The sequence below is a fragment of the Microcaecilia unicolor genome, chromosome 2 (assembly GCF_901765095.1).
Source record: "Microcaecilia unicolor chromosome 2, aMicUni1.1, whole genome shotgun sequence".
NCBI classification, from domain to species: Eukaryota; Metazoa; Chordata; class Amphibia; order Gymnophiona; family Siphonopidae; genus Microcaecilia; species Microcaecilia unicolor.
In genome coordinates this window covers 148915862-148937432 of record NC_044032.1, presented here as the reverse complement: position 1 = coordinate 148937432, position 21571 = coordinate 148915862, and the positions used below count along the sequence as shown (strand labels likewise).

At 43.8% G+C, this 21571-nt stretch overlaps 1 protein-coding gene across 1 annotated transcript in view; it reads left to right on the top strand.

Annotated features, from left to right (window-relative positions):
• Positions 1–21571, top strand: part of KIAA0825 (KIAA0825 ortholog) — a 584207-nt gene that overhangs the window by 266589 nt on the left and 296047 nt on the right. The window contains 4 exon segments of the mRNA XM_030193391.1: positions 6804–6874; positions 6877–6923; positions 6926–6964; positions 19840–19998. Of these exon segments, the coding sequence (XP_030049251.1) occupies positions 6804–6874; positions 6877–6923; positions 6926–6964; positions 19840–19998 (316 nt within the window).

The window sequence follows — 21571 nt, the reverse complement described above, 5'->3', positions numbered from 1 at the left end:
TTCCTTGATCGCCCTTTTTACCCCTCGGTCATCCAGCGGCCCAACCGATTCTTTTGCCGGCTTCCTGCTTTTAATATACCAAAAAAATATTTTAATATGTTTTTTTGCCTGTAATGCTATCTATAGTTATGTGTGTCCATGCCTGCTATTGGCATGGCATAAACTACATGCTTCAACAAGGTCTCTTCCCTAAGGAAAATGGCAACATCCTACTCACCCCAATACCAAAAGATCCCAAGAAAAAATCAAACAAAATCACTATCACCCAATAGCATCAATCCCACTGGTGGTCAAACTGATGGAAAGCATGGTAACCAAACAACTTACTGATTATATAAACAAATTCACAACATTACATGAATCACAATCAGGATTTCGCCCCCTCCATAGCATTAAAACAGTACTAATTACCCTTCTAGCCAAATTCAAGCAGGAAATAGCAACAGGCAAAAGCATACTTCTCCTCCAATTCAACATGTCCAGTGCATTCGACATGGTAAACTATAAAATACTACTAAGACTCCTAGATTACTTTGGGATTGGCGGACACATACTTAGTTGGATCAAGGGTTTCCTAACCACTAGAACATATCAAGTGAAATCAAGCTCAAACATATCACCACCGTGGAAAGCAGAATGCGGAGTACCTCAAGGATCACCACTATCACCTATCCTTTTCAACCTAATGATGACCCCTCTAGCCAAATCCTTATCCAACCAAGGCCTTAACCCTTTCATCTATGCAGACGATGTCACAATATACATTCCTTACAAATGTGATCTGACAGAAATCACCAACGAAATCAAGCTCAGCTTGAATATCATGGACTCATGGGCAAATGCATTTCACACAGAAAAAACACACTGTCTCATCCTCTCAACCCAATACAATACGAACAAACCCACAAACATAAACACCCCAGATTATACCCTCCCTATCTCAGACAGCCTGAAAATTCTCGGTGTTACAATCGACTGTAACCTCACACTAGAGAACCAAGTGAAATCTACTACAAAGAAAATGTTCCACTCAATGTGGAAACTCAAACATGTGAAACCATTCTTCCGAGGGAAACATTTCGCAACTTGATACAATCAATGGTACTAAGCCATGTAGACTACTGCAACGGAATTTATGCAGGATGCAAAGAACAAATTATAAGATACTTCAGTCCACTCAAAACACGGCAGCCAGGCTTGTATTTGGAAAAATGCGATTCGAAAGCGCCCAAACCCCTCCGAGAAAAACTGCACAGGCTCCCAATCAAAGAACGTATTGCTTTCAAAATCTGCACCCTGGTTCATAAAAATTATGTACGGTGAAGCCCCAGGATACATGACAGACCTCATAGACCTTACCAACCAGAAACACAACAGGATCAACACGAACATACCTAAATCTCCACTATCCAAGCTGCAAAGGACTCATAATACAAATCAACCTATGCATACAGCTTTTCCTACATAAGCACACAACTATGGAACGCATACCAAAAGCCATGAAAATAACTTATGATCACCTAAACTTCCGGGAACTCATTAAAACTAACCTGTTCAAAAAGGCATCCCCTACCGACCCAACTTAAATGCCTGTACCCTGCAACACAACAAACCAAGCTCGTAATGGACATATAATATATCTTCCTCTCTATGATTTCCTAATGTAGCTGTACACATGACCTTATTCTATGACAACATTACTGTATTTGTTCATTACTGGAATTGGCGAACGCCTTTACGGTGCTATGTAAGCCACATTGAGCCTGCAAATAGGTGGGGAAATGTGGGATACAAATGTAACAAATAAATAAATAAATAACATGCACAACCGCTAAGCACATTTGTAATGCAGTGTGCCTAATTTCTATCATGCGCAACAAAAAGAGGCATGGTTATAGATGGGGAAATGGGCGTTTCATGTGTGTTCCGAAATTTATGCACATAGTTATAGAATATGGCCTAGTGCTCCTAACCTACACACTGGGATTTACGCTACATTTTCATTGGTGTAAATGGAGGTGGCGTAGTTTTAGGCTAAGCTTAATCTATATTCCATGCCTAAATCTAGGTGCCGCTTGTAGGAATACACTTAATCGCCACTGATTTCCATGCCAATTTTTTTAGCACCATATATAGAATCTCCCCTTAATTCACACTGACTGACTAAAGTGGAGTAACACAGAACCACTTGGACCAGGACCAGGGTCTTCACACATAAATCAAGGCACTTCCTACCAATCTTTTACCTGTATACTGTGGAGACCTAAGCTTGATGCTGCTCCTCTCTTACCAGTACTCCTCTTCCTGCTACTGCAGCCAGCTTGTGACACACTTGGAAGATTCTTTTCCTGGGGCCTTCCTCTTCTCTTTCCACTCTAGGATTATAACGTCCTCCCTGTTTGAGCTCTGCCCTCCTGGCTAGGCAGGCTAAAATATGTTTTTAATGTGGCCTGGTTAGGGAATGCTCTTAAAGGGAAATGGGGTTTGTCTAGGAACGTTTGGTGGTAAGATCTCATAAAGTACCTTGATACTCTAATGAAATGAGGGTTCAGAAATATAAACTTCATCAAGTTGAAAGAAGGTGCAGAAAGTATCCGTCACGAGTTTTATTAGAAGAATATAATTTAGAAGCACAAAGATATAGGTCTATTAGTGTTCTTGCTAATAAAAATTATTATAAGAAGGTAATTGAAGATTCTATATCTGATTCAAAGACCTTTTTGCTGTTATTACTAGACTTACATATGGGCCAGAAACAGCACAGACTGTCATTTCCTCTTTGGATGCTGATGCTTTTGCAATTGATTTCCACCAGAAGGTTCAGAATATTACTGTTAATTTTGATGCTGTGGATTTGCCGCTGGACTTAGATTGTCCACTGGAGGATGGGTCTCTCTGGAAAGATTTTCAATTTGTAACTCAAGAGCATGTCAAATCTGTTTTTTTCAGCATTAAAACTACATCTTGTGTGTTGGATTCTTGTCATCCAAGTAATGTTAAATCCTTGAAAAAGGTTGCTTTTGGAGCCATAGAGATTGTTGTAAATATGTCCTTTTTGGATGGGAGAATGAGGCCGTTGTTGAAAAACTCAATGTTAGACTCTATTTCAATGGATAATTAAAGGCCTATTTGATCTTTGCCTTATTTAGCCATGATTATTGAAAGGTTGGTTTACAACCCAACTATTGGAGTTTCTCAAAAAGATAATATTCTAGAACCTCATCGATTTGGCTTCAGAAGAAATCACGATACTGAGACTTCTAATATCTTATTAGATATGATCAAACAGGATTTGATAAAGGAAGTTGTTTTTTGTTGGTCACATTGGACATACCTGCTGCATTTTTTTTTAATTTGTACCCCGCGCTTTCCCACTCATGGCAGGCTCAATGCGGCTTAGGTACTTATTTGTACCTGGGGCAATGGAGGGTTAAGTGACTTGGCCAGAGTCACAAGGAGCTGCCTGTGTCTGCAGTGGGAATCGAACCCAGTTCGATATGATTAATCATCAGATTTTACTTGGAAGGTTGAGGTCTGTTGGAATCAGTGGTCAGATACTAATCTGATTCCAATTGTTTCTAGAAAATAGAAAATTTTGTGTGACAGTAAATGGTATCAAGTCTGTGAAAGTTCCTTGTTTATCAGGTGTTCCTCAAGGAAGTGCACTATCTGCTGTTCTGTTCTATTTAATATTTTTTATTGCCTCTTTGTCAGTTATTGAGTTATTTAGACTTGTCATGTAAATTATATGCAGACAATATCCAGTTGATTATTCAGATTGATCAAGGAGTAGACTGTCCTTTGCATCGGTCGTCAATAAGTTTGACTACCATTCAGCAATGGATAACGAGCAATTGTATGAAACTGAATGTGGGTAAAACACAAGTTCTTTTGTTATCTGGCTTGTCATTGGAAGGTATTACTAATTGTTTCCAGATGGGTGATGTTTCAATTCCAATTCTGCATTTTGACTACTGTAATGGCTTGTTAGGATGATTGTCAAAATATACTTTGCTGGCATTACAAGTAGCATAAAATTCAGTGGCCAAAGTGATTGTAGGTTGCTCACGTTATGAGCATATTTCATCTATTTTACAGCCGTTACATTGGTTGCCTGTTCAGCATAGAATTATGTATAAGCTACTTTTTCTTGTGTTCTAAGGATATTTCTAACTCTCCCCCCCCTTTTACAAAGCCATGCTAGTGGCTGCTGGTGTGGTAATGCCGACATGGCCCCATTCAAAGTGAATGGGCTGTGTTGGCATTACCACACGGCAGCTGCTAGCGCAGCTTTGTAAAAGGGGGCCTTAGTCTCACCCCAGATATCTGCTATGCTAAAAATCCATAATCCACTGAGGAGTTAAGATCTTCCTCCAGATTTTGTTGAAGACTCTACTGTACATGAAATAAGGTTAGAGGAATATTGTGAAACAATTTAAGAGTTATGGGCTCAACTTGGCGAAACTGTTTGCCTGTGTCTTTAAGAAAGGATAGCATTTTATTTTGACAAGCTTTTAATCAGTAATGTTTAGTAACTCCTATTTATTTGGAGGGTTTGCAGCTTGATATTTAACTATAGTTGATTTTGTTTTTATTTTTGTGTGAAAAGTATATGTTTTATTGCATTGTTTATGTTTTTAACTATGCATGTTACTATTGTAAGCCCCCAAGAACTTTCTGGATTGTGTGTTGTAGTAAAAAAAAAAAAAAATATATATATATATATATATACCAGATATGATGCTTATTAAGCACGTTTTCAAAGGTATCCCTATAAACACTACTAGAATCATTAACAAACATAAGATGACCATTCTTAGGAATTTGTTAAATTACTTGTTAGATACTAATTATTTTTTGGTTTGAATTGGGATGAAGTAAAAGCCTGCATTCAGGAATTATTATGTTTGGTTATTATTTAGAGGTGATGAAATATGCATTCTGTATAAATTACTTTTTTCTGTAGACATAAACTAGTTAAAAACAGCAAATATAAATTTCTGTGAGACTAGTAAGGGTTGCAGATTCTATTTATAAATTCTGCTATATAAATGAGAGGAAGTCCTAGGTATCACTTAGACTTTTTTCACAGCTTAGCGTTTCTTATGGAAAGCTGAAACTGCTTTTTAAAAACTATAACAGAGTTTTCCCCCCCCCCAGTTTCTTAAGCATAGATGCAGTTTGACTTTGACTTATTTGTTAATTGTGAAAATAATAGCAAGGGAAATTGGCAGCTGTATGCATTACTATTCATTAAAATAACCTTCATCTTGTTACACCCAAGCTGTAACAGTCAACTTATGTTTTAGAGAACACATAGCCCAAAAGTAAAGAAATGTCCGTCTTTGCAAAGTAATTTGTAGAGTTGAAGATTATTGTTTTTTTATCATGGTGACCCTGACTTGGCTGGCTGGGTGCTTATACAGATAAGATGAATGCAGTTATTCCTTGGCTGAGGTTTGCCTCTTTCAGGGCACATTCTCCCTAATGACCATGATTGATAGGCTGTCCCAAATTCAGAGAGGAACTCATTAATCATAGCACTTGACTGAATCCAATCATCTGCTTCACCTGCACAGTGATGGACAGGAAAGGATACCAATTCGGGGGCTGACACTGATGCACTCTCTGTCAGAGGGCTTCAACTTTTTCAATGTCAACTTCAAAGAGGCTTGACTAGAATACAGCTTTCACTTGGGCATAACTCAACAGTGAAGCCCTTACTATGTTCTTTTAATTCTGAAACAAATTCTGTTTGCAGTTCAGACAGTATAATATACTATAATGACAAAGTAGGTTGCTTTTTTTCAACACAAAAGTAAGATTACAGTTTAGATTATTTGAGGTTATATGCTCTGTAGGAATTTGAAGCTGTAGGTGGTTAGAAGTACCAGCTTTATTGTCTAACAGCTGTGCATCCTTTCAGGGGAGCGTTAAGGTCAATGGCAACAACTTTCAGCAGAGCATGCTATGCAATTATATCATTTTTAACTAATAAACTCAAATTCACCATTAACATTTCCATACAGACATATAAGTATTGAAAATTATTTGGTTTCTGTCATAATTATGAAGAATTAATTTAGAAAAGTTTCACAGAAATCATGGAATAAATGCAAAGAAGATGATAGTGTTGTATATCAGTGGACTGTGGTTGTGATGCCTTCTGCTGCAGAAAGCAGTTCAGCCTGTCTTAGGTCTCTGCTGTGTTTCTGGCAGTGGGAGGCTAGGAACCTTCCCATTCGGAGTACTTAATAGTCAGTGACCCACATTTAAAAATGGAAACATGGCATTTTAGTAATATACTCGGTTACATACTATGCATGTACCCTAGTTTGTAAATTAGCTTCAGTGTGTGACTGCTGCTAGGCAGTTTGCCAGTCTAATATAGACAAGGAAACTAGAACCCAAGTACTAATAATGAAATTTTTTAGCAACTGGGAGACCTTTCTGCTGGCTGAGTAAATAAATTATTTGCTTCCTCGTGTTTTTATTGTCATGATTATAACAATTTCTTCAATTGTAGTGATTGTGAAAACCGCTTATAAATATGAGTCAAAATCTACAACAGGAATGTTTGAAACTTCTGTTCATTTTTAAGATGCTTTACGATGTTGTGCATAACCCCTGTTTCATTTTGCATGACAATTTCAGACAGATATGAACCCATCAACTTATTTCATGAACATTCTGTTCTGAAATTTTGTAGGAGGTCTAAAGCACAGGCTTTATGCTGACCTTTGAAATTTTTGCATTGATCATTACTCTGCATTACCAGCATTTGTGTACATTCTGTTTTCTAGTGCTTTTACAACAGAAGAAGGTGGTGCAGCTTTTCCAGAGGGAAACAGTGTGCTTGAATTGACTGAGCAGAAAATAACATGATGGTCCTGGATATATGCCACAAACCAGGTCGGCAGCAAGTTACCTGAAGCAAATTTATCACATCATCCGACTCAATGAGGTAGTGAAACGGCCTTTTTATTGCACAATTAGGTGTGTACTGGCCTGAGGCAACGTCTGCCAGCAGCTAAGGGTTAGTCAAGGAGAGTGATAATACCTCTTAGTCATACAAAAGCTGATATGGCATTGCAATAGACTCTGTTCATGTTTCAGTGTTCTACATGTGCTCAGAAAGATTACTTTGCAAGGGACAGCGTACGCTTATTTATTTGCCTCTATTACTTATGATCTGTATTGTAAGAACTTGCTTATGAGCGGTTCTCTGATAACCAATGCCAGTATTTATAAGGTATGGACTAAACATTGGTTGGGCTTCTGTTATGCGATAACTTTTGAGGTGTTGTTATCTATGTAAACCATGCAGGAATTGTTGAATGGCCAGAATAATTTTGTAACAACCTGCCTAACTTGTGCAGCCAGTATGCTCTTAAAGTACACCTATTTTCAAACCTTTACCAAAGAACAGGGATCTGTAAAACTAGGGGACATGATATGAAGCTGCAAGGAGGTAGACTCAGAAGCAACATCAGGAACTGTTTCTTCACTGGAGGATGCCTGGAATGCTCTCTTGGAGGAAGTGGTAGAAGACTGAAAAGGGTGATAGAATTCAAAAGGTGTGGGAATAAACACGGAGCCTCCCTTAACGGCAAGAGGAAGGAAACACAGCATTGAACAGCAGTGAAATAACCCTTTTAGGCTCTAAAGAAAACATGGGGGCAATCTGCAGGGAGAAGTACATTCTATTCTTTTACTATCAGTTACAGAAATAATTGTTTAGCTGTAGCATTGTATTGAAGGTACCTTATATATTATTCATATTGGATACATAGATGACAATCATCTATGTACTCAGAATTCCATGAGGGCCAGCAGGACAGCGAGCCCTCACAAATGGGTAATGTCTACAATGGATTCCCAGGCTTGAATATTTTCCCTAGATTTGCAAGATTGATTTCAACCAGGCATGTGCAGCACTGCCCAAGCTCAGTTACTGTTTTGTTGTGGAGCTGGTAAGACATACTATTCTCTCTTGCTCCATTCTGGTACTTTTCATTGTTTCTTATGGTTTAAACTAGTAAAAAAGGCCTGTTTCTGACACTAATGAAACGGGCGCTAGCAAGGTTTTCCGCGGCTCCCCTGCAGCCACCCATGTCCAGCAACCCTCCTCTCCCCCTGCAGCCACCCATGTCCAGCGACCCCCCTCTCCCCCTGCGCCCACTGCAGCCACCCATGTCCAGCGACCCTCCTCTCTCCCCTGCCCCCCTGCAGCCACCCATGTCCAGCGACTCTCCTCTCTCCCCCGCCCCCCCTGCAGCCACCCATGTCCAGCAACCCTCCTCTCTCCCCTGTCCCCCCTCCAGCCACCCATGTCCAGCAACCCTCCTCTCTCCCCTGCCCCCCCTCCAGCCACCCATGTCCAGCGACCCTCCTCTGGACATGGATCAGCTGTGAGGCATGTTTTTTTTTTCCCCCGGGTTCTTAAGTTGACATCATAATGCCTACGGTGATGTCAGCCTGATCTACGGAGCCTAGCAGACCAACTTGGAATGAGCCACAGTCCCAGGCAAGTCAGAACGTTGGAGGTGAGAATTATTATATAGGATCACCTCTTTCTTTAGGATTCATATTTGTTTGGATCTCTAGTCAGTATTTTTGACCAAGTTTCCAACTTTATTAAAGACATGCTATCCCGCACATCAAACTGTGGCTTACAATTCTGAATGAGAGAGGAGGAAGGGAAGAGAAAGTGCAGAGGTAGGTAAGAACAATACGGGGAGGGGTGAAATGGAACTACATTGATTAATAGGAAAGATAGGTGATAGCTAGTGGAAGAGGAGAGGGAAGTAGTTCTGAGCTGACTGGCAGACCCTAGCCTAGTGACAGCTTTTGGAGAGTATAAAAGTGTCCTAAATGAGGAAAGTTTTGAGCTCTGCTTTACATTTTGTTAGAGAAGTCTGTGACCTGAGATAGAGGGGCAGGGCATTCCGTAGAGTGGAACCCACTACTGAAAAAATAGCTTATCTGATTTGTTGAAAAGAGGGTATGACCAGTAAGTGTTGCTGGGATGAACAGAGGGCATGAACAGGGATGTATGAGGTCAGATGATGTGCCAGGAAAGGAGGGGAGCCAGAATCCTTAATTTTGAAAGCCAAGAGGAGAATTTATAGATGATTCTGTGTGTGTTATGTAACCAGGTGTACTCTTAAGAAGCGGGGGTGACTTGATCAAATTTCTTTGAGTGTGAGATTAGTTTAATGGAAGTGTTTTGGATTAATTGAATATGACATAGATCTTTTTGTCTTAAGCCTTTATATAGTGAGTTACAGTAATCCAACTGCAAGAGACTGATGGGATGGACCAGTACATTAAGAGCTGAGGCATAGGCGCCCGGTATAAGAGGCTGCTGCAGCAGGATGGATCAGCTGTGGAGTCCCGCTGCTCTGGGGGGTTTAAATTGTTGATTTACTTCCATCCTCACAGCAGGAGCTGCAGTGAAAGCCTTGTGTAACCAGTTGTAGAAATTGGTTTATGGTTTAATTTGTTTACCTTACTGCTGAGAGAGCAGGGGGGGTTGGCTGGAGGTGTCCTTGGTTGCCAGGGAGATATTTAACGAGGATGACTTCCTGACCTGCATATGAGAGTTCATGCCAAAGAGACTTGCACTGACACCTGAGGACAGATAGCAGCAGAATCGGATACTGGGCCAGCATGATCAGGAAAAAGTCACCAGACAACAAGGTAGAAAAGATCATTTTATTTTCATATAGTGTTTGAAATATGTCCACTTGAGAATCAGGTGCTCAACATTAAAAGTTTATATTTATTTACTTATTTATGGCATTCTATCCCACATTAAACATGAGCGGAGGAGTAGCCTAGCGGTTAATGCAGCGGACTTCGGTCCTGGGGAACTGGGATCGATTCCCGCTGCAGCTCCTTGTGACTCTGGGTAAGTCACTTAACCCTCCGTTGCCCCAGATAAATTAGAGTGTTTTGTGGCTCTACATTAGAATTGTGATGATATGATCCCTTGTTTCATATTGTTGACGGTCTGCATTTTCCGTATGGGTGGTATATTGGTGTATTAGGTTCTGCTCAGTGTAATATTATGGTACAGTAAGGTTCTGAGTGTGTTTTTTGCACAAAGTTGTGCATAGTGTTTTGCAGTTGAGCGATTGTAGTTAGAATATGCTTTGAGCAACCACTTATTCTTTGACATATGATACATATCGAATATCTAAATTTAATAAAAGGTATTAATTGTGACTTTTATTTTATTTATTTTTTCTGTGTGTTATCAGACAATTATGGATTTAAGCTCCACCCCTGGGCCCCACCCCTAACCCCGCCCCCTTTAGCCTCCCCAAACAGTTGGGCCACCGACCGCCTATGAGCTGAGGGATGGAGAAGCGATCAAATAGAGCTGATCAAATGAAGTTTAAAGAAAAAGCATTTAATCAAAAAGAGAGTTGGGTCTAGAAATTCAGGGCTTGATCAAGAAAGATTCCAAGCAGTTTTAGTCAGGGAACTAGAGGGATTTGCGTGCTGCAAAGTAAAAATGGTGTAGAGAGTGACTTAGGAGGTGGGTCTGAAAAGAGAAGGACTTTAGATTTCTCAGGGTTGAGTTTCAATTTGTTGTTATTAAGCCAGGGTGTTACGAGTGAGAATTTATCATTATGGAAGTGGATATCCTGGGGGTTGGCTGGATCTAGTGATGTTAAGATTTGGATATTGTCTGCATATACAAAACCTGTAAGACCTATGGACTGCAAGAGGGTTAGGAGAGGTGCCATAAAGATGCTGAATAAAATTGGTGCAAGAATAGAGCTTTGAGGGACTCCATATGTCAGGGGATAAAATCTGGAAGATGTTCCTTAGTAATTCACCCAAGTATTCCCTGAATGATAAGTATGAATAGAACCAGTCTAAACCAGTTCTAAGTTTTTAAACTTTTTTACTTATCTGTAATTTTCATGAATTCCATGTTATTGGGTGATTTCTCAAATCTTGGCAATTCTTTTTAGCAGTTGCAGAAGACCCTCAGCAATGTCAAAATATCTGGACAGTATGGCAAGACCATTTTTTATAATCAAAACTTGTTCTTGCAGTACCTAAGCCGAGATCACAAAGTGTCAGCTTTTGACATGTAGAGGCCTTCATGCCCATGAAGAGCAAAAGGAGAGACTCTTTGGTATTTCTAAGTCCAATCCACATATGTTGGCTACAGAGGCATCGGATCTCGAGAAATGCATCAGGTGCTGAGCATATAACAGTTCTCATCAGTAGAGAAGACCCAGGAGTGGTGAGCAGGCTAGGGCCACAGATAGGGTATGGTGCCTTAGGTTCAGAGGAAAATAGGATGTGATCTTCTGCTTCTTTAGCCCTCTGATGTTGATAGCTGCCATATCTTAGTTTCCTGAACCCAGAGCCTAAGGTGACACCCAGAAAGCAGAGGAACCCCAAATAGAGACATAGGTACAGGGCACTCACTAATGAGGAATAAGGCAAAGATAAGACCGAGATCCAGCAGGGACTGGAGCAGGATCAAGGAGTGTCAAGATGATGAATAGGAGTGCAGACCAAACTCTGACATAGAAACAAATAGTGACTAGGCTTATATAGGAACCAAATGGTCTCTGGTAGGAAACTGCAGCCTTGTTTTTAACAGAGATGGCAAGCTTGCCTTGTTGAGGCTCCACTGACACTAACTGGTAGGAGGTCAGAAGTTTACTCAGCCAAACAGTCCCAAGAAGTGAGCCTACGCAGGCTAGTGATGGAACCTCACAGAGAATACATGAACATTGACCTTGATTTCCATTGATGTTGAGAATCTACAGGCTCAAAACAAGAAGTAGGAAAAGACTAATGGCCAACAAATGAACAAACCAGCCCCAGAGGTCAACATAGATATGATGCAAATTTATTGGTTATCAGAAAACAATTAGACTCGAGACAGAACCATGTTTCGGCAATACAGAGCCTGCTTCAGGAGTCAGTATAAACGGCAAGTGACCGACTCACCTGCAAATGCGCAGAAGAGTCGGAACGCTGAGAGTGTAGAAGTCCAAGCCCCGCCTCCACCAGCAGTACAGCCCAGTAGGCAGGAGGGCTTGGACATGGGCGTGGAAATCGTAGGAGGAGGGAACAGGGAGGGAAGGAGGGGGCAGAACTGATGGAAACAGACGCTGGGGGGGAGGGCAGGGGAGAGAGCAGGGTTTGTGGACGGGGGGGGGGGGGAGGCCATAGGAAAACAAAAAACTAGCCCGTTGTTACGGGCTTAATGGCTAGTATAAGAGAAAAGACAAAGAAACACACAAGGAGTTAAAAGCAATTAGAAGTAACAATGAGAATAATGTTAATAAATACTATTTCCTTGTCATCAAGCAGATGAAGCCATTACGTATGGGTTATGTCCATCAACCAGCAGGGGAGATAGAGAGCACTCAAACTTTCACAGTGCCCTCTTGGCCAGCTAGCTCCACTGCCTCTTCAGCAGTGTTGCCAGGTGGCGTTTTTAACCGCCAATTGGGCGGTTTTCCGCGACCCGCCGCGGGAAATTTTTTGCCCGCAGCGGGTTGCGGTTTTTTGGGCGGTTTTTTAAGCTTCCGGGCGGCTTTTTGGGCGGCTTTTGATTTTTTTCGGCCGCGGGGGGCGGGGTTTAGTGACGTTTTTTGGGCGGGTTACGTGACGTTTTGGGCGGGGCCGATGACGTGGGAGGCGGGGCCGATGACGTGGGAGGCGGGGCCGATGACGGGGAGGCGGGGCTGATGACGGGGAGGCGGGCCCGATGACGTGGGAGGCGGGGCTGATGACGGGGGGGCGGGCCCGATGACGTGGGAGGCGGGGCCGGTGGCGGCGGGGGCGGGGCCGGTGACGCGGGGGGGGGGGGTGTCAGGGGCGGGGTTTGTGTTTGGGCGGGTTTTGGGCTGGTTTCTGGCCCGGATTGGCTGGAAAAAAAAAATTCTACCTGGCAACCCTGCTCTTCAGTATTCTCTATCTCCCCTAGCAGGGTGGCTGCAGCTTGTTCGAGCTCCAGAAAAATCTGCCGGGAGGTTGTTCCTGGCTTGCCAGTTGTTAACCAGGGTGTTGGAGGCTATAGCAGCTTCACTTTAAAGGCACATATGTTAGCCCTTTCCCTGCCTTACCCATACCTCTGTGGATGTGGACATATTGCCTTGCTTTCCCTGTCCTTTCCCACCAACAGTGGAATGCAGGCATATAGGTTCGCCCTTTCCCCTGCCTTTCCCACTCATCTGAGCCTCCGGAGTCTTCATACCTCTGCTTTCCTCACAGCTTTAAAAAAAAAAAAAAAAGAACAGAGGTTTTTGACCTGATTTTCAGCAGGATTGTAGTTGTACACTAGATCCTTTGAGGTAAGAGTGTTTTCCAACTCCTCCGGGGTGGGCCCACGATCGGGGCGATTTTGGATTTTAACCGCCCTTTTTCGGCGATGGCTGCGGACAATGTAAAGCGCTGTTCCACTTGTGGCAAGCGCAAATCAGCAGCAGGGCTCTGTAAATCGTGCTGTACTGGCGTAGGAGCCGCCCGAGCATGGCGAGCGATGTTTCTTCCCGCTCTGAGCTGGCAGCGGGCGCCATTTTGCTTACACCGCATGGCGCGGCCATCGGAGAGAACTGAGCCGGTGGGGCACCTCGAGATGAGGTTATTTCAGGAGTGGCTGGCACCGGACAGGATTTGGGTGCCCAGGGTGCGATTTTCTCCCCCGGATTTTGTGCTTTTGCTGCATAAAGCATACATGATGAAAGAGCCCTTCCTCAGGGGTCGCCTGAGGGTCCTCTGATTGCCCCCCCCCCCCCAATGGATTCTGGCCTGGGACTGCCCAGTGAGGCTTTTTTTTCCCGGATGCTTGGCCTAAAGATAAGCGCAGAAGGGTTAATTCCCCTTCAGATTGTGGTTGCACCTTCCCCCCCCCCCCCCCCCCCCCACCCCCCCCCGTGGTCGGGGTGTGAGGATTCGGAGAACTCTGACAGACGTCTTGGTCTGAGGAACCAGAGGTCAGGTGCGGATTTACCACAGGATCTGGATGATCCCTCCGCGGGTGAGGATTTCCACCGTGATGAGCTGCCAGCGCTTATTTCAGATACCTGCAGGCCCTCTCGATTGAAGATCCTGACAGTGGCATGGCCTCCTCGGGAATCCCAGGATAGCTAGTACCAAGAAAGCTGCTCGGGCCTTCCCTTGCATGACTCCATCCTAGAGCTTGTTTCGGCTCAGTGGGCTGACCCCGAGGGACCTTTGAGAGTTTCCAGGGCTATGGGCAGTTATACCCTCTGCGTGAGGGGCATTTGGCTCGTTTTCAAATGCCTTCAGTGGATGCCCTAGTCACTGCGGTGACAAAGAGAACTACCCTCCCTGTTGGAGGTGGCCTTGTCCTTTCTGGCTGATGCCATTTATGACCTTGTCAGAGCTTCGGCTAAACAAATGGCAGTAGCAGTGGCGGCTCGCCGTCGTCTGTGGCTAAGACACTGGGCAGCGGACATGGCCTCTAAGCAAAGGTTGGTGAAGTTGCCTTTTCAAGGACTTCTCCTATTTGGTGAGGAGTTGGAGAAAATTGTGAAAGGCCTGGGTGATCCTAAACCCCAGCGCTTGCCCGAAGATAGGCAGAGGCCTTCCTCTAAGGGCCAGGCGGTCCACTCCTCGTACAAGACCTCGCTTCCGTGAAGCTAGAAGGTACCGCCCGGGGCGTTCTGCTGGGTTCACTTCACGTGCCGTGTCAGCAGAGGAACTCCTTTCGCTCGGACCAGCGTTTCCGCAGCCGGTGGCTCAAGACCAGGAGTTCAGGGGCGACCCTCTCATGATGGTGCGCCGGACCCTCTCCTCGATTCCTGTCATTGGAGGACGGCTTTCCCTCTTGCCGAGGAGTGGCCAAGATTTCCTCAGATCAGTGAGTTCTGGACCTGATCAGAGATGGATACAGAATAGAATTCAACGCCCCAGTAGAGACGTGTTTGTGGAGTCCCGATGCGGTTTCTGCCGTCAAACGGGCGGCGTGGAGGAGACTTTGCAAGGTCTGATTCTGTTAGGGGGCTGTGACCCCGGTGCCTTCCCGCCGAGCAAGCTGCGGCCGATACTCCATCTACTTTGTGGTGCCGCGAAAAGGTGGGTCCTTTCGCCCTATTCTGGACTTAAAAGAAGTGACAAGTCCCTGAGAGTGCGGCATTTCCACATGGAATCCTGCGCTCCGTCATTGCGGCGGTACAGCCAGGAGAGTTTCTCACGTCTCTAGACCTGAAAGAAGCTTACTTGCACATACCGATTTGGCCCCCGCACCAGAAGTTTCTGAGGTTTGCAGTGTTGGGAAAGCATTTCCAGTTCAGGGCCTTGCCTTTTGGCCTCGCCACAGCTCCCCGAACCTTTTCAAAGGTAATGGTGGTAGTAGCTGCTTTTCTCAGGCGAGAGGGTATCAGGGTTCACCCGTACCTAGACGACTGGCTCATCAGAGCAGACTCTGCAACAGAGAGCTTACAAGCTACAGCCAGAGTGGTCTCAGTACTGCAATCTCTAGGCTGGGTCGTCAATATGGCCAAAAGTCACCTGACCCCTTCTCAATCTCTAGAATTTTTGGGGGCCAGGTTCGACACAGTCTCGGGCTATGTGTTCCTACCCGAGCTAAGGCGGTGCAAGCTTCAGAATCAGGTCCGTCTGCTCCTGAGGATGCCCCGCCCGCGAGCTTGGGACATTGTCCAGCTGCTGGGATCGATGACAGCCACGATGGAAGTGGTACCCTGGGCGAAAGCGCACCTGAGACCTCTACAGTATTCCCTACTCCGGAGATGGTCTCCTATTTCTCAGGATTACCAATGCAGACTTACTTGGCTCCCTGCGGCCCGACTCAGCATGGAGTGGTGGCTCTCGGACAGCATGCTGCGGCGAGGAATGCCGCTGACGCTCCCCGTTTGGTGCCTAGTGGTAACAGATGCCAGCCTGAAGGGCTGGGGCGCACATTGCAAGGGGAAGCATGCCCAGGGTCTATGGACACCCGAGGAGTCGGAGTGGTCCATCAACCGCCTAGAGTTGAAAGCGGTGTTTCAGGCGCTTCTGGCCTTTCAAGTGACCCTGGAAGGATTGGCTGTCAGAGTGATGTCGGACAACACGACAACGGTGGCCTATATAAATCGACAAGGCGTAACACGGTGCAGAGCACTAGCCGCGCAGGCCGAACTGATTTGCCACTGGGCCGAGCTGCATCTTCAGTGTCTGTCGGCAGCTCATATTGCAGGTCAGAGCAATGTGCAGGCCGATTATCTGAGCAGGCATCAGATCGATCCAGCAGAATGGAATCTGGCAGACGAAGTATTCCTGCAGATCTGTGCCAAATGGGGCAAGCCCGTGATGGATCTAATGGCGACAAGTGCCAATACCAAAGTCTCGTGCTTCTTCAGCAGACGGAGAGATCCTCGCTCGGCGGGGTTGGATGCCTTTCACCTAAACCAGCCCATTTTCTTGCCCTCTTTTTCAGAGGAAGAGTTTCCAGAATCTTTTGGGCAGCTGCACCTTTTGGATGTGCGCAGGACTCTGCTGCAGTATCTGCGAGTTACTAACTCTTTCAGGACTTCTGATCATCTGTTTGTTTTGCTATCCGGTTCTCGCAGAGGGTCTCCAGCGTCTAAAGCCACTATTGCCCGCTGGCTCAAAGAAACTATCTTTTCAGCTTATCTGCTGGCCGGCAGGGTTCCGCCTGTAGCCTTTAAGGCGCATTCTACTAGAGCGATTTCTTCCTCTTGGGCTGAAACTGGAGCACTCTCTCTTCAAGAGATATGCAGTGCAGCAACATGGGCTTCTAAGCTCTCCTTTGCCCGACATTACAGGCTGGATGTGGCTGCCAGGAGGGATGCGCGTTTTGTTGCACAAGTGCTAACGCGTGGTGTGGCTTGTTCCCACCCTATCTAGGGATTGCTTTGTTACGTCCCATACGTAATGGCTTCATCTGCTTGATGACAAGGAAGGGAAAATTAGGTTCTTACCTTGGTAATTTTCTTTACTTTAGTCATAGCAGATGAAGCCATGAGCCCTCCCTGTATGATTGTCTGTATGCTGTGAATCTGTTTTTCAGGTTCTGTTCTAATTTCCTGAAGTTCCTTCCTTGGGAGAAAGTTGGAAAACAATCTTCAGGATTCATGTTCAGTTTAAATTTAGGAGGATGTGTTCATTCCCTCCAGTGTGTTGGGAGGATGTGTGATTCCCTCCAGGAGGCGCGTGTGTTCCCCTCCAGTTCTATAAATAGGAGGATGAGTTCATTCCCTCCAGTGTGTTGGGAGGATGTGTGATTCCCTCCAGGAGGCGCGTGTGTTCCCCTCCACTTATACAATAAGGAGGATGAGTTTATTCCCTCCAGGAGGATGTGCATTCCCTCCTTTATGAGTTCATGCCCTTGTGATGGGCCATCGTTCGCTGTGAGGAAAGCTCTTGTGATTCCCATTGCGGTTTGCCATACTGCTTTGGAAGCTTCAAATACTGAAGAGGCAGTGGAGCTAGCTGGCCAAGAGGGCACTGTGAAAGTTTGAGTGCTCTCTATCTCCCCTGCTGGTTGATGGACATAACCCATACGTAATGGCTTCATCTGCTATGACTAAAGGAAAGAAAATTACCAAGGTAAGAACCTAATTTTCCCGTTTATTTGCTGTAGAAATCTGGTGTTGCTTGTTCATATATATTAAAGGTCACTTCTTGTGTTTATCAAATTATAGGCCTCATAAGCCCAGGGTACCACCTCTGTGGACACACCTGAAATAGCTTGGCCACCCACCACCTCCGAAAATCCTGCAGAGCAAACCAACTCTATACATAGAGGAAAAAAGGTCTGCAGTAAAAAACGGAGGGTATATTTATTTATTTATAACATTTATACCCCACATTTTCCCACCCATTGGCAGGCTCAATGTGGCTAACATCAGTCCGTAAAGGCAATCGCCAATCCGGTAAACAAACAAACGAACTATAGTAAGGTGAATAGGAAGGATAGTAATTACAAGGGACGAGGGAAAAAGGGGAAGGGTAATAATATAGTCCATCAGGTCCATAAATTAGTTGTATTGCATTAATTATGGATTTAAGACGGGTCCATTAGGGTAAGCCTTTTCAAATAAGCTGGTCTTTAGAGATTTTCTGAAGTTTAGATGATCATGAATAGTTTTCACAGATTTAGGTAATGCATTCCATGGTTGAGTGCTAATAAAGGAAAAGGTGGAAGCGTAAGTGGATTTATATTTGAGACCATTACAGGTAGGATTATGGAGGTTTAAATATGAACAGGATGATCTGCAAGAATTCCTAGATAGCAGATTGATAAGGGTATCCATGTAACCTGGGGCTTCACCATAAAGAATTTTATGGACCAGGGTGCAAATTTTAAAAGTAATTTGTTCCTTTACTGGAAACCAGTGTAGTTTCTCACGAAGTGGTCTAGAACTCTCGAATTTTGATTTTCCATAGATTAATCTGGCTGCTGTATTCTGGGTGGTTTGGAATTTCTTTAGAAGTTGTTCTTTGCATCCTGTGTATATTCCATTACAGTAGTCTAGGTGGCTTAATACCAGTGATTGAATTAGGTTACAAAATATTTCTCTGGGGAAATAAGGCTTTATCCGTTTTAGTTTCCATAGAGAGAAGAATATTTTCTTGGTGGTGGAGTATGTTTGATTCACGAGTGACAAATTTGTGACAAATCTCTTATCTAAATGCTCAAGCAAACACCCAAGTATGTTCTCAAATGAGAATATGTACTATCAGAAGAGTAATTTTGAAAAAAGTCAGAATTTATGTTATCGGAAGAATGATTTTCAAAAAAGACAGTAATACACAGATAGTTCCACCCAAAAAATGAAGAATTACTTAGCTTCATCAGGAGAAACAACCTAAAACGCTTTCCCAGAGCCACTCCTCATTTTGGAATATCTTCATATCTATGTAGAGATGTCTTGTATAAAAAAATGGCTTCTCCAGACTTCAAATCCAAAAGATTTTCTTCACCAAACATAATCCTAACAAATGATGTTAGAACAATGAGCAATCAACCGTGAAAGCGTCTTTCTATGCAGTCGCCATTTTGATATTGAGTGTATGCAGTAAGGAAGATGAGTGTTTGTGCATATCCTCTCCTGATGAAGTAGCGAAACAGAAGGAATTCTTTGACTGTCGAGAGAGAGATTTGTTAGGATAATGTTTGGTGAAGAAAATCTTTTGGATTTGAAGTGAGGAGAAGTGGCTTATGAGGCCTATAATTTGATAAACACAAGAAGTGACCTTTAATATATATGCACAAGCAATACCAGATTTCTAGAGCAAATAAACATAGTAGTTTCTGATTTCATTGCTCTAACATATTTTTTAATTTTTAATAATGTTGATAAGCCATATTAGTAAAACACATCATAGGAACAAAACAGGTATATGGCTAGTAGCAACAAAACCGTATTAGCAAAATGTCACATCCCTCACGCTATAGTACTGTAACAAAAAAGGGGAACAATTGGATATATGTGCTTATGTAAAAACACATGTGTATGACAAAACAAGCCTACACAAAATGTCATTAGCAATAAGTATAATAAAGGAATGCAGCACAAATGTGTAATTCTCAGTCTGCTAAGTATATGCATATCGTTCACTGCTGTGGCAGGCTATTAAATTACCCCTATATGTATTACTTTGGCACCACATGTACAAATTTTTGTGCCAATAAAGTTTCAAGGATCTGAATCTGTTGTCTTGGTAACCCATTTGAAATTGTGCAGAAACTCAAAAAGAAGTGTCAGGATTATAAGACTGTAGTTCAAATATAACCAGGGAATTTCACTGTCAGAGAGAGAAGGTACTGCAGTACTCATAAACTGTTGGGGTTTTTTTTCCCTGCAGGAACATTTGAAGGAACTGATATCTTGCCATTTTTCATCAGAAAATAAAGTAACACACCACAGACCTGTAAGATTGACCTTGAAGAACTTAGATGAACAGCCTTCTATGTTTAACCCCTTCCAAGTGTACGGTGTGCACAGTACCAGTTTACTAAACCAGGTGTGTGTAATTATTGAGAATATGCAATGTACCTTATACACACCTTTTTTAAACTGAAGACTATTCAGTATAAAGATTGTGTTTGAGAATTATAGTATAACTTAATGTCAGACATTTTATTAACTAATTAAAACACATTTTATTGCTGCATGGGAGATAATTTCTGACTCAGTCAGTGCTTGTGAGGGAGGATGCTGCCTGTTCCATCCTCCCTCATAGGCACTACCTGTGATAGCTAAGACCTCTGCTCTGAGGACTGCCCCACCCGCAACACTGTGCCTTTGCTGGCCCAGATGGCCCCTGGCTCAGATCACGGTCAGTACAGGAGATGGGGGGAGGACTTTAGGTCCCTGCTGTTTGGGTACCCAAAAGTCTAGTGCTAATGTGTATAGGTGCCCAAAAAGTGATGCCTTTATGGTGGTCCCTATACCATGGCACCCAAACAGCAGTGCCCAAAAATCCTGCTTTATCCAACAGAGCCTGGTGCAGACACACTCCCCAGCTTCTAATTTCAGAAGCTTTTGGAAGCGACACCATGTATGCGTACACCTGCCTGCCTGCAAGCACTTTGTGGGACCAAGGCAGTCTCCATTTTCCAAGGAACAAAGCTGACGTACCTAAGTTGATTCCACAGAGTGTGCCCAGTTTTACCAGATTTCTTGGCCTTCCCACCGTCTCTTCCTCATATTTTTTAAGTGCTTCTCCAATTTTCCCCTGTAATTTTCTCAGTTATTTGGTACTTTAAAGTTTTCTTGTTTCTCCATGGCCCGTTTGGCTCCCATAGGCCTGGGCATTCTGGCCAAGATTTCTTTCCCTGTTTTCTCAAAATTGAATTGATTTTGCTTCAGTTGTGTTTCCGGTCATATTCCAGAAAACTCCCAGTGGTTTTAAAAAGTGTTCCAAGTATGACAAGACTTTGTCACTATTTGGTGCTTGCCATGCCTGGGACCCGACCATGATTCTGATTTTTGCCAGCTCTGTTTCAGGATGGCAAAGAGAACCATCAAGAGTCGTGAACAGCGCAAAAGTATTTTTGGTGCTGAGAAGTCTTGCCATCAACTTCAGCATCGGTTCCTATGGCATCAAGAGCTGCACCATACACTGGAGATGCATTGACATCAGGGAGGTCTCAGCCTGCCTTGGCATTGAAAATTGGTAGCGCCCATTGGAACCAAGCATCTTTGGATCCAACATCAATGACCCATAAGGTTTTTACATCATCTTTGGTACCAAGGGACTTTGATGTCATGCATTGGGTGGAGGCCAAAAAGCTCTGGCATCAGTCCTCTTTGAGGTACAGAGCCAGGAGCTCCTTTGGTACCTGAGAAGCATCAGTGCTTATACCGATACTCCAGTCTCCAATGTGACAGGATTTAGCCCCATTGTCTTCTGTGGACCTGACTACACTGGTAGCAACTCAGCCTTTCCTGATGCCCGCCCTTAACTAGCGCTTCTGTGTCATATTGCAGGAGGGCCTGAAGCATATCCTAGCATGACATGATGCCAAGGCTTTGAGGGCATTGATATCAACCCTGGTGTTGCTATAGCCCATATTGGAGACCAGTGCCCTGCC